Source organism: Myotis daubentonii, chromosome 16 (assembly GCF_963259705.1).
Source record: "Myotis daubentonii chromosome 16, mMyoDau2.1, whole genome shotgun sequence".
Lineage (NCBI taxonomy): Eukaryota > Metazoa > Chordata > Mammalia > Chiroptera > Vespertilionidae > Myotis > Myotis daubentonii.
Genome location: NC_081855.1, coordinates 28,651,514 through 28,663,754, shown reverse-complemented (window position 1 = coordinate 28,663,754; position 12,241 = coordinate 28,651,514). Strand labels below are relative to the sequence as shown.

At 37.2% G+C, this 12,241-nt stretch overlaps 1 protein-coding gene across 12 annotated transcripts in view; it reads left to right on the top strand.

Annotated features, from left to right (window-relative positions):
- Nucleotides 1–12,241, top strand: part of RHOT1 (ras homolog family member T1) — a 60,682-nt gene that overhangs the window by 32,537 nt on the left and 15,904 nt on the right. For 11 of the 12 annotated variants that reach the window (XR_009449173.1, XR_009449172.1, XM_059669524.1 and 8 more), the window contains 9 exons: nt 149–257; nt 1,020–1,140; nt 3,780–3,864; nt 4,217–4,362; nt 5,353–5,453; nt 6,849–6,979; nt 7,817–7,900; nt 10,614–10,733; nt 12,017–12,219. Coding sequence is in view for 10 of the 12 variants with exons in the window: in XM_059669524.1 (XP_059525507.1) it covers nt 149–257; nt 1,020–1,140; nt 3,780–3,864; nt 4,217–4,362; nt 5,353–5,453; nt 6,849–6,979; nt 7,817–7,900; nt 10,614–10,733; nt 12,017–12,219 (1,100 nt within the window). In the remaining 2 variants the exon portion in view is untranslated. The remainder of the gene's footprint in view (nt 1–148; nt 258–1,019; nt 1,141–3,779; nt 3,865–4,216; nt 4,363–5,352; nt 5,454–6,848; nt 6,980–7,816; nt 7,901–10,613; nt 10,734–12,016; nt 12,220–12,241) is intronic. The other variant, XM_059669525.1, reaches the window with a different exon arrangement.

The window sequence follows — 12,241 nt, the reverse complement described above, 5'->3', positions numbered from 1 at the left end:
GACCATCCTAATTTATAATTTGTTTCTTTCGGTTGCAACTCATTGATTTAATATTGCTTTGTAGACTGTTTTTATATATTTATATTTAATGCTGATTTTTGTTGGTGTTTTTTTGTATTTTGTTGTGTGTTTTTTTGTTTTTTGCTAGAGAATTTGTTTCAACACGCCATTAGCTCCTCAGGCTCTAGAAGATGTCAAGAATGTAGTCAGAAAACATATAAGTGATGGTGTGGCTGATAGTGGATTGACACTGAAAGGTAGGTGAATGGTGTTCTTTCCCTTTTTTAACTCAATAATTTCAAAATTTGGTATAAGGTCTTTATAGCATTATTTATACTTTAAGGAAATGTTAGTTTTACTCATATGTCTGAAATCTAACTTGGACATGTAGGAGTTGGAAGAGACAGGCAATTTGGTGGGGATAGTTATCTTCACTGTCAGCATAAATTAGAGGAAGGGAAATTGGTGGGATCTCAGGAATGCTGATGTCCATGTGAAGGAAAAAGATTTCTGGAACAAACAAATTTATCTTAAAGTTCTTCTGATTCATAAGCATCCTTTAAGTAGAAATTATTTTTAGGAGAGACATTTTGCCTATCCGTCAGATTACCAAGCATACAATGTTCCCTGTAGAATGTGTGATAGAACCACAGTAAAATAAGAAAAGAAATTGAAAACCAGAACTTTTCATTTTAAAGCACAAAGATCTATAACTCAATGTCCTTTGTTTTTATCACCTAACTTTGTGAATGTCAGTGTATTCCTTGGGATATGTTTTGGCCCTTTCTTCTGGTGCCATCTCTTGCTGACCTGGGTATATATATGAAATGATTCTGAAATCAGCTCTGTTTTTATTGAGACACTTGTGAATTTTGTTTTGATTTGACCTCCAGTATGCAAAACTATTAAGCCTAGGTTCATGAATGTAGTACTTGCCATTTTGCGTTGCATGCTTTTCTCCCATGTGAGCCTGTGCCCTTTTTCACATCAGCTGTGTTTACTAATTCATTTTATTTCAGGTTTTCTTTTTTTACACACACTTTTTATCCAGAGAGGGAGACATGAAACTACTTGGACTGTGCTTCGACGATTTGGTTATGATGATGACCTGGATTTGACACCTGAGTACTTATTCCCCTTGTATGTACCTTTGGCTTTCTAATTGATTTTACTTGCCAAGTATTTTAAAGTCTTATTTAGCACATAGGTAGGCTTTGGGGTACTCAGGAATAATTTAGATTTATACAGAGATTTGAAACAGGGTTTCTCAACCTCGGCTCTATTGACATTTTGGTCTGGATGATTCTTTGCTGTAGAGTCTGTCCCATGCATTGTAAGATTTTTAGCACATCCTTAGATGCCAATAACACCTCCTCGCCCAACTGTAACAAGTGAAAATGTCTAGCATCTCTAGAAGTCGCCAAATGTTCCCTCAGGAGTGAAGTCATCCCCAGTGGAGAGCCACTGATTTATAGAATGGCTCAGACTTTTCCTTTTCTTCTCGTGGAGAATACAAGTGTTCTTATTTTTTTTTTTAAGTATATCTTTATTGATTTCAGAGAGGAAGGGGAAGGGAGAGAGAAAGATATATAAACATCAATGGTGAGAGAGAATCATTGACCAGCTGCCTCCTGCACGCCACACACTGGGGATCGAGCCCACAACCCGGGCATGTGCCCTGGCCGGAAATCAAACTGTGACCTCCTGGTTCGTAGGTGGACACTCAACCACTGAGCCACGCCGGCCAGGCTACAAGTATTTTTAAAAATTTATTCTACTGAGAAAAAAGATAAAAGATGCTAGACAAACTGTTTTTGAAGTCAATAGATGAGAAGTATATTGGTTAACTTTTTTTTTTTTCATTAGTCCTTCTCCTTCCTAAGGTTTATAGCCTGTTCTTAGCTCAGGATAAAGTAAGTATTTTTTCCTAAACAAGCATTCTATTTGTGGTTATTTTTCTTTAAATAGTGCAGTGTTTACATTCTGTTTGTTTAAAAATGGACCCAGCCCATCTGGAGTGGCTCAGTCAGTTGAGCATCATCCCATGCACCAAAAGGTTGCCAGTTCCATTCCTGGTCAGGGCACATATCTGGGTTGCGGTGTGGTCCCCAGTTGGGGCATATATGGAAAGGCAACTGATCGATGTTTCTCTCTCTCCCTCTCTCTCATACCCCCTCTTCCTCTCTCTAAGCATGTCCTTAGGTGAGGATTAAAAATGATAAATAAATAAAAATGGACCCAATGTCACCCCCAAACAGGAGACTGCCTTGCTGTAGGATGCCACTACTGTAACAAGGAAGTGACTTCCCAAGATCTGGCCTTCGAAGCTTTGGCCTTTCTTCTTCACTTTTTCAGCATCATGTAATCTTCATGTTGTCTTTTATTTTAGCATAGCATCCCTATGCTAAAATAAAATATGCAGAACTAGTATGTAAGGGTTCAGAAGGACTTTGTCATTTGTTTCTTCCCCTATGATTGAGGAAGCAAAGTTCTTTCTGGTTGGATTCCTGGTGCATTAATCAGTTCTAACTTGAAACCTCTCATGTCAAAGTTATTAAATTAAATTTTGGCTCCAGTAATTTTCCAGCTTTTTCAATAAATCTATATTGAATGAATGAATGGATGGATGAATTTGTCCATTTTTCATCAAAATTTCTTTTCTGTACCATTTATGTGGGTAGATAAATTCTACAAGGGGTTGCTTACTGCTTTCTTAAGTATGACAGTGAGAAAACTCCCATCTCTTATGACTCTGTGGCTCTATTATCTCTTTCAATGTCTTCATTTCTCTGCCTTGAATTTTCTGCAAAATAGCCACTTAGAGCCACCACTTGAATTTTTCTGGCTTTCTTATTAAGCTCTGCCTCTGTCCTTCACACTGTTGCTAGATTGAGTAGATACATAAATACAGATGTGACCTTGGCACTTCCCTTCAAGACAGGATAAAGCCCAAGCTTCTTAACATGGTACATGAGGTCATTCATGATCCGCTCATGCTCACTCCCTGCCTTCATTCTAGAAGTAAATCCGAAACTATTTATAGTCCACCAATCACATTTTCTACTCCTGGTATTTCCACTCTCTCCCTCTCCCCTCAACCTAATTAATTCCTCTTATCCTTCAAGTCTCAATTCATCTGACAGTGTCTCTCAGCAGCGCTGACACCTTCCCATCCCCAGGCCAGAGACGTTATAATTCATGTGGGCTTCCCGAGCATCCTTCGCTTGCCCATACTTGTCCCATTCTGTTGCGATAGTGAATTATCTGTGGTCCATCTCCCTCTTGAATGCGGTTTCTTAGAGGGGAGAATCCTGTCTTGTTTTTGTGTCCCTAGTACCTAGCTCAGTGCATTTGATAAATGTTTATTGAACTAAATTTAGAGTGAGTCAAAAAAGTCAAATCAGGCAGAAATAACATCTCTTTACATCATTTTCAACTCATTACCATGTTGACATAATTATGACTCACAGTTTGTTTATAGAGGAGGAACAAACCTGTTATGGTTTAATCGGTATTATTTATAAAAAATTTTATTTCAACCTGCCCTTCAGATATTTAAGAACACTTTACATGTCAACTCGAATGAGCATTATTTTGACCCTGAGGCTTGTCTGGCCACTCTAGTGATTTTCCCTGGGAAAGTCCACCTGGCTCTGGCAAGGATATTGTGTGGTGTTAATCCCACAAAAAGACTTGTTGCAGTTTTATATTCATTTCTTAAATTAAATTTCAATTTTTGATTAATGATTTGTTTTACTCTTAAATTTTTTCATCAACAGGCTAAAAATACCTCCTGATTGCACTACTGAATTAAATCATCATGCGTATTTGTTTCTCCAAAGCACCTTTGACAAACATGATTTGGTAAGCTCTTAGCTGTAATTTTCCATGATAAAGTATTTTTCAGTGAGTGATTTAACGCTGTTCCCTTAGCTTTGGGGTACTCATGTCACGTAGCCAAAAATTGCTTAAACTCTCTTAAGTTAAACTAGCAAAAATACTCTTATTTTTATTGTTTTCTCAAGATGAAAAAGTGTAGTTTATAGATTCTTGTATAAGTTTCCTTATAAACATGTAAGACATTTTCTTGATAAAATGAAAAATTTCTTTTCATATGTTAGTTTTTAGAAGCATAGTTTTACTAGAAGAGGGGCTTTTGTGTTTGGGAATTACTCTCTTAGATATCTAAACATTATACTTCCTTGTGTATCTTCAGGATAGAGACTGTGCTTTGTCACCTGATGAGCTTAAAGATTTGTTTAAAGTTTTCCCTTACATACCTTGGGGGCCAGATGTTAATAACACAGTTTGTACAAATGAAAGAGGCTGGATAACCTACCAGGGATTCCTTTCCCAGTGGACGTGAGTATAGAGCTCACCTGTTAGCTCTAGAATTGTCACTACTTTAAAATTATGTTGCATTACATTAATCATTTTGTAAGTTTTTCAGATCTTACTAGGTGTTTCAATCAATCTGTTTACTTTTGGATGATGTACATGGAAACAGTAATAAGTCATATCAAAAGTGAGCTAAATTTTAATCCATTTTTCATTAAGAGAATTGGAAACATCATTGCTATTGCAAAATTCTTAACACCTTTAGCATATTGGGAGAGCATATTTACTTGGCACTGAAGACTTAAGGGTTTTTATTGTTTGTCACGTACTCTTAGTGAGGGTTTGTCTACAGTCTGGGTATAGCCTAGTAGACATTGTATTTAGGGTGCTAAGGAAATCCTCTGGTCATGTATGAGGACATAATTACTTTAATCTTGGGGAGACTAACTTTCCTTAATACCAGAATCTATTCTTTTTTCAAATCATAAAAAGACTACCTAATTTCCAGTAATTAGGTAAGGATGTTGTGGGAGTGGTGTCATCCCACAAAAAGACGTGTACCTTTTAGTTATTTTTGCTCTGTTCACAAACCTTTTCAGATTAATTATCATTAAGTTCTCAACTAGCCAGTATTTGCAGTGTACTGTGTAACTTGGGAAGCAAATTATTTTCAAAAATCCCTGCTCTCGGTTTACCAGCAGCTCACTGCTCATCTATGTGGCCTTGCTCTCTGGGCAGGTGAGATATGGAATCCCCCCACGTCTTGCATTCTCCTCCCTTCTCTGTCTTAAGAATGCATTGTAGAAAGAGCCATGGTTGGGCGCATGGGAAATTAGGCAGCCTGACAAAACTCATCTGCTTCTGGTGGTAAAAATTATTTGGGCGCATGGGAAATTAGGCAGCCTGACAAAACTCATCTGCTTCTGGTGGTAAAATTATTTGAGCTGTTGGAATTTTTTTTTCTATAAATGTTCATTGAGGAACTTTTCACATTTATATTCTTGTATTTCTTAGGCTCACGACCTATTTAGATGTACAGCGGTGCCTGGAGTATTTGGGCTACTTAGGCTATTCAATATTGACTGAACAAGAGTCTCAAGCTTCAGCCATTACAGGTAAGTAAATAAGATTAGTAAAAAAAGTTAGAAACATTTTTAAGGTTCCACTTTCATATGTAAAAAGAGTGAACATAAATATATCTTTGCTGGTCTTCCATGTCTATACCCTTATTTGTTTTTCCTGTGATTTGATCATTTCTTTTGAGTTAAGATGCTTGATTTTATTGTTCATCAAAAAAGAAAGCATAGGTTTTATTCTAGTTTACCCCTGAGGCTACTCCACTGATGAAAATCAGGGGGAGCCATGGGCATTAAAAGTATAGTTTGTCCTGTGTTTCAATTTTCTTTGACTATTAAAACAATGCATATTAACACATGAACCTGATATTGAACTGATTGTACATCTCTCGGCTTTGTAACCATTTTCCACATTCATAAATTTTTCACAAATCTTATCATTCTTGCCAAGCAATGTCCTTCACTTAAAGAAAACCTATAGGAATGAAAATAACACATTAGGGAACTAATATTTCAAGAGTTTCTTATATCCCAATTGGGGGGGAGGGGGACAATGCCGTATCTTACAGGAAGCCCCAGCACAAGAAGACAGCCAATCTTAAATTGACGGACCTTTAACGAACGTCCTTAACTAATTAACAGTATTTTAGTTCATCCTCAAAGAGTAAGGAACTAATTGCTAACCAGCATGAGGTTTTTTTCATGCAACAAAATACTGTGGACATCTTTCTGTATCACTAATCGACTTTTATATTTCTTTGATGCTAAATAATGTGTCATCATATGGAAGTTCTATAACTTATTTAACCCATAACTATTGTGGGGTTTTTTTTTTTATCATTTTCAGTTTTTTACCTCTGGTGAGCTTTGTTGCAATTGAATCTTTAGCTGTAGCTTAAGGTCTCTTTACCTCAAGAAGAGATGCCCCCTTTCTCTGCTGATACAGCATTGCTTCCTGGACTGCCTCTTTTACAGATTTACATTGGAAAGGCCAGTTAACCCCAGAGTACATATCCCTTTACCATTCATAGATCCAAGAGAATGCAGATTCCAGAGAGCATCTTTTAGATTGTAACTCGTTATGACAATAACTTATCACAGAAAAAAAAAAATAGGTGAGATGTAATGGTGGCTATATTTATTGTAATTTTAACTCATTTTTAAGATATTTTCCTTATGAAATGTGTTATTTTATTAAATAAATTTCACTTGGTTATTAGAAGTTCACTTTGCAGCCAACTTTTCAGAAATTCATCTTTTCCACTAAGTAAGGCCCTTCTTTATCATATTTAGTACTTTATTTCACACACAGCTTGACTGTTGTACAGTATGTTTATTTATTGATAAGAGATAAGTAGCAATACCCTATTCTGCAGAAGGTAAATTAGGTTCAGTGAGTCTAAGTGGTACATAATTAGTGTTTTTTCTTTTTAGTAACAAGAGATAAAAAGATAGACCTTCAGAAAAAACAGACTCAAAGAAATGTGTTCAGATGTAATGTAATTGGGATGAAAAACTGTGGGAAAAGTGGAGTTCTTCAGGCTCTTCTTGGAAGAAACTTAATGGTGAGAAAAATGCAATTTTATCCTGCAAATTTTTATAGTCATAAGTTTACATAATTTTTATAGCTCTTAACTTTTTTAGATAATTATATAACTCAGTGACCTATGTATATTAGTATAATCTAAAGTGTAACAATCATCCTATTGAACTGGCTTTATCTTCGCTTGTTTATTTATTTATTTATTTATTTATTTATTTATTTATTTATTTTCAATATACTTTTTTTTCTTTTTTATTGAATTTATTGGGGTGACATTGGTTAATACAATTATATAGGTTTCAGGTGTACAATTCTATATAATATGTTATCTGTATATTGTATTATGTGTTCACTACCCTATCTTTGTTTTTTTATGTTGGCTGTCATTTTTCTTTTTTAAAAACCAGTGTTTAGATGAGAATTAAATGAATACACTTGTGAAAGTCATAACAGTGCTTGGCATGAAGTAAATATACAATAAAGACTTAGAATGGAATGCTGAAATCCCATTCTGACTGCTGCTTTGAGTAAGGAGATTGACGTATTTTCAGATGAGTCTCCTATCAGATAAAATTATAGTATAATGAGAATTGCCAGCAGGCGGCTCTGGAATACAGTTTCAATAATGTAGTTTGCTTCCTTTTCAGTCACTGCCTTCACTTAGTGCTGAGCAAATGCATCTTTTGTTTTAGACCTTAAGAACTAAGAAACAAAGTCAATATCTCTTTTGTACTGAAAAAGAATACATAGTGTAGGGAAGAATGCCCTTGTATTTGACAGTCCCACGGGTATATGTACTGATGGCAAGTAGTTGCTGTGGTATCTTACTATAAATATTAAAATTTTTGGTTGTTTTCAGAGACAGAAGAAAATTCGGGATGATCATAAATCCTACTATGCGATTAACACTGTTTATGTATATGGACAAGAGAAATACTTGTTGGTAAGAAGTTTTCTGGTATATAAAGATTATTAATTACTAGGGGCCCAGTGCACGAAATTCGTGCACTGGGTGTGTGTGGGGGGAGTGTCCCTCAGCCCAGCCTGCTCCCTCTCACATACTGGGAGCCCTCAGGCGTTGACCCCCATCACCCTCCAATCGCAGGATTGGCCCCTTGCCCAGGCCTGACGCCTCCGCCAGAGGTGTCAGGCTTGGACAGGGGACCCCCATTTCCCCCCAATCACTGGCTCTGGCCCCCGCCCAGGCCTGAGGCCTCTGGCCCAGGAATAATGCCTGGGCAGGGGACCCCCATCTCCCTCTGATCGCTTGCTCCACCCCCCGCCCAAGCCTGACGCCTCTGACCCAGGCTTCAGGCCTGGGCAAGGGGACCATTATATCCCCCCAATCCCTGGCTCCGCCCCCCACCCAGGCCTGATGCCTCGGCCAGAGGAGTTGACCCTCATCACCCTCCGATCACCAATCACCGGATCGGCCCCTTGACCAGGCCTGAGGCCTCTGGCTGAGGCGTCCGGCCTGGGCAGCGGGGACCCACAGCTGCAGCGGCCCCGCGATCGTGGGCTCCGCTTTAGACCCAGGCAAGGGACCCCTAGCTCCCGGGACTGCCAGCTTCGACCGTGCCCAGCTCCCATCGCTGGCTCCACCCCTACTTCCTGCTATCACTGGCCAGGGCGGAAAAGGCGCCTGATTCTCCGATCATGGCTGGGGGGCCGCCTTTGCCCTGCCCCCCAGCTCTTAGCTCCCCCCTGGGTTTCCGATCACTGTCAGTGGCAGGGGGCTTCTTCCTGCTTTCCCTTTCGCCTCCCTGCATTGTGCCTACGTATGCAAATTAACCGCCATCTTGTTGGCAGTTAACTGCCAATCTTAGTTGGCAGTTAACTGCCAATCATAGTTGGCAGTTAATTTGCATATAGCCCTGATTAGCCAATGAAAAGGGTATCGTCGTACGCCAATTACCATTTTTCTCTTTTATTAGTGTAGATTAGGTATATTTTTTAAAGACTCTTTGGAAACTAATTGGGTTTAATTTAATGGCTGTATGTGGAACTTTAATGTGATTTTTTTCTCTCCCACCTGGTTTATTCATTGGAATTAATTTTAATTCCCTTGATATGTATGGTGATTACATGAGTATAGCTATAAGTAAAAATTCATCTATTTGTGTGTTAAATTGTATGTTATACTACAATAAGAGTAAAAATGTTAACTCTTCTTTACTTTTTCTTGCCCTTTTACTTAAAAAAATTATCCTCTACTGTTAATTAGAAATTAATATGAAAATCTTAGTGCAGGTGCTTGATAGTGTATCTGTAATCAGAATTTTTTATCTATTTAGCAGGGAAGGAGTGTACTTAACAAATGTGTGAGCCTAAGAAAAATGAATGAAAGAAGGGTATAACTGAAAAGATACTATGAAATGCAGTAGAAAGAGATTATATGTTCTCTTTTGACCCAGTCAGATTTCATTTTGAACACTGGTTGACCGTTGATTAGCTGTGTTACCTCAGGCAAGTCGCTTACTCTCTCTGAGCCTCAGTTTCTCAAGTTAGCTAATATGAGAAACTGCTAACAGGTTCATCCAGACAAATGATCACTTGAATTTTACTCTTTATGATAAAAGGTTTTTGTCAGTTTCTTATTAAATCTTATTTATCTCCTATTATTTACCTACTGTGTACTCAGTAAATATTGCTGACTGTTAATTTTCCTGTTTTTATTCTTACAGTATTTATAAATTTAGCGTCTTTCACGTCTGAATATTCATGTTATTATAGTGTTTTATTTGGAATATATTGAGTCACTTCTGACTCTACATTTCCCCTTTCTTCTCCTCAACAAAGAGGCACTATCTTATATAACTCAGTCCTGAATTTTACTTTGTTGAATTATTATCATATCATAGGTGAGATATTTCTTTAGAAGTTTTATAGTTAACATTGTAATACTTTAAACAATAAAATAAAATTTTAAAAAAAGTGTAGGCAATAAAATAGAACAAGTGGAGCATTGTGTGAAAAGTTCTTTGCTTTGTGTTTTTGATTGGTAGGGAGAAAAGGTAGTATGATAGAATGAAAATAGACTTTGAATCATATCTGTGTTGAAATTTTGGTGTAATGATTTGTTAGATGTGTTATTTTAAGCAGTTGACTTAATCTCATAGCCTGTCATCTTATCTATAGAATGTAGAGAACGTAGGTAAAGGGTCTGCCCACTACACTTTAGTCACTCAGTAAATGTTAGCCTTTGTAAATCCTAATCACCATTTTTAATTCACAAAATCAGAAAATACTTACCTGCACTTCCCACTTCTAAAAATGGTCTGATGCCGAAACCGGTTTGGCTTAGTGGATAGAGCATCGGCCTGCGGACTGAAAGGTCCCGGGTTCGATTCCGGTCAAGGGCATGTACCTGAGATGCGCGCACATCCCCAGTAGGAGATGTGCAGGAGGCAGCTGATCGATGTTTCTCTCTCATCGATGTTTCTAACTCTCTATCTCTCTCCCTTTCTCTCTGTAAAAACTCAATAAAATATATTTTAAAAAAAATAAAATAAAATAAATAAAAATGGTCTGAAAATTTATGCTTAACTAGTATCTTTTAATTAGGAAGTTAAGTTAAACAAATAGTAAAACATCATGACTTTAATTATTCATTGATATTATATTTATGTTTTTCATTATTTTTTTCTTTTTACAAGATGCATGATATCTCAGAATCGGAGTTTCTAACTGAGGCTGAGATCTTTTGTGACGTTGTATGCCTCGTATATGATGTCAGTAATCCCAAATCCTTTGAATACTGTGCCAGGATTTTTAAGGTTTGTTGTTCTTTTGGTGTATAACTAAGTTTAACTTAAATGGAGTTTAATGGAATTGTAATGTGGTGTTTTCTAACCAAGAAAATCATTTGTGGGGCTTTTAAAAAGTATGTACATCTGTTTCCTGTCCCTAAAGGTTCTGGTTTTGTTCTGAGGTGGTAAGGTCCCAGACATCTGTATTTTAAAAAACGTTTTTTCCCATGCATGACTCTGATGTGCATTCCTGGGTAAGACTCCCTGTATTAATGGAAGGTCTTCTTGGCTGTTAGGGATGCCCATGGATTGTATATTGCCAGGTCCATCATGAATAATAATAGAATAAGGGGGAAAACCAGAGGCTTGAAAAGTTATTAGTCACTTTGAGATTTTAACAAGATTTAATTCCTTTGTACATAAAACTGTATGTACAAAGGAATTTATTCTAGCATTATTTTTAACTAGAGGCCCAGTGCAAGGATCGGGGCCAGGGAGGGACCACAGGAGGGCTCCAGAGCATGTCTGGCCTGTCTCACTCAGTCCTAATCAGCCAGACCCCAGCAGCAAGCTCACTTACTGGTTGGAGCATCTGCCCCCTGGTGGTCAGTGCACATCATAGCGACTGGCCAACCAGTTGACTGTCTGCCCCCAGTGGTCAGTGCATGTCATAGCAAGCAGTTGAACAGCTTTACCATATCATTAACATATTACACCTCGCTTGGTTGAATGGACGACTGGATGACTGGACACTTAGCTTATTAGGCTTTTATTATATAGGATAGCAAAAAACTAGAAATAATTCAGATGTCTAAGAATAGGAGAGGATACTTTACCAAATTAAGATAAAATAATCCAGTGGTCTATTAAACAGCCATTAAAAACAATGGTTTTGAATTCTGAAAACATGGGAGATTCTGTATAATACATTTTTAAATGTTTATATCCAGCATGACGGCCACTATATATATAAACATGTAGTATATAAATGCATGTGCTTAAGGACTGAAGGTAATACGAAAAAAGAAAATAGTGTGCTTTAGGATTGAGGACTTTATATAGATTTCTTTTTATTTCAAAATATCATGTCTTTTTCATAAAAAAAATTTTCAAATTCGATGAATCTGAAGAAGCATTACAGGTTTATATTGTTACCAGCATTAGAAAAGTAGCCCTGGTAATATTACAAGACTGGCCTGGACCACTATTGTTGCTTTGCCTATCCAGAGAAAAATTTTAGTACACATTTAATTAAACAGAGTAATTTTTGAACTTGTCATCAGATTTTTGTTTCATTTTTTATTCCACAGCAACACTTTATGGACAGCAGAATACCTTGCTTAATCATAGCTGCAAAGTCAGACCTGCATGAAGTTAAACAAGAATATAGTATTTCACCTGCTGATTTCTGCAGGAAACACAAAATGCCTCCACCACAAGCCTTCACTTGCAATACCACTGAGGCACCCAGTAAAGATATCTTTGTTAAGTTGACAACAATGGCCATGTACCCGTAAGTACTTACTCTGCCATCA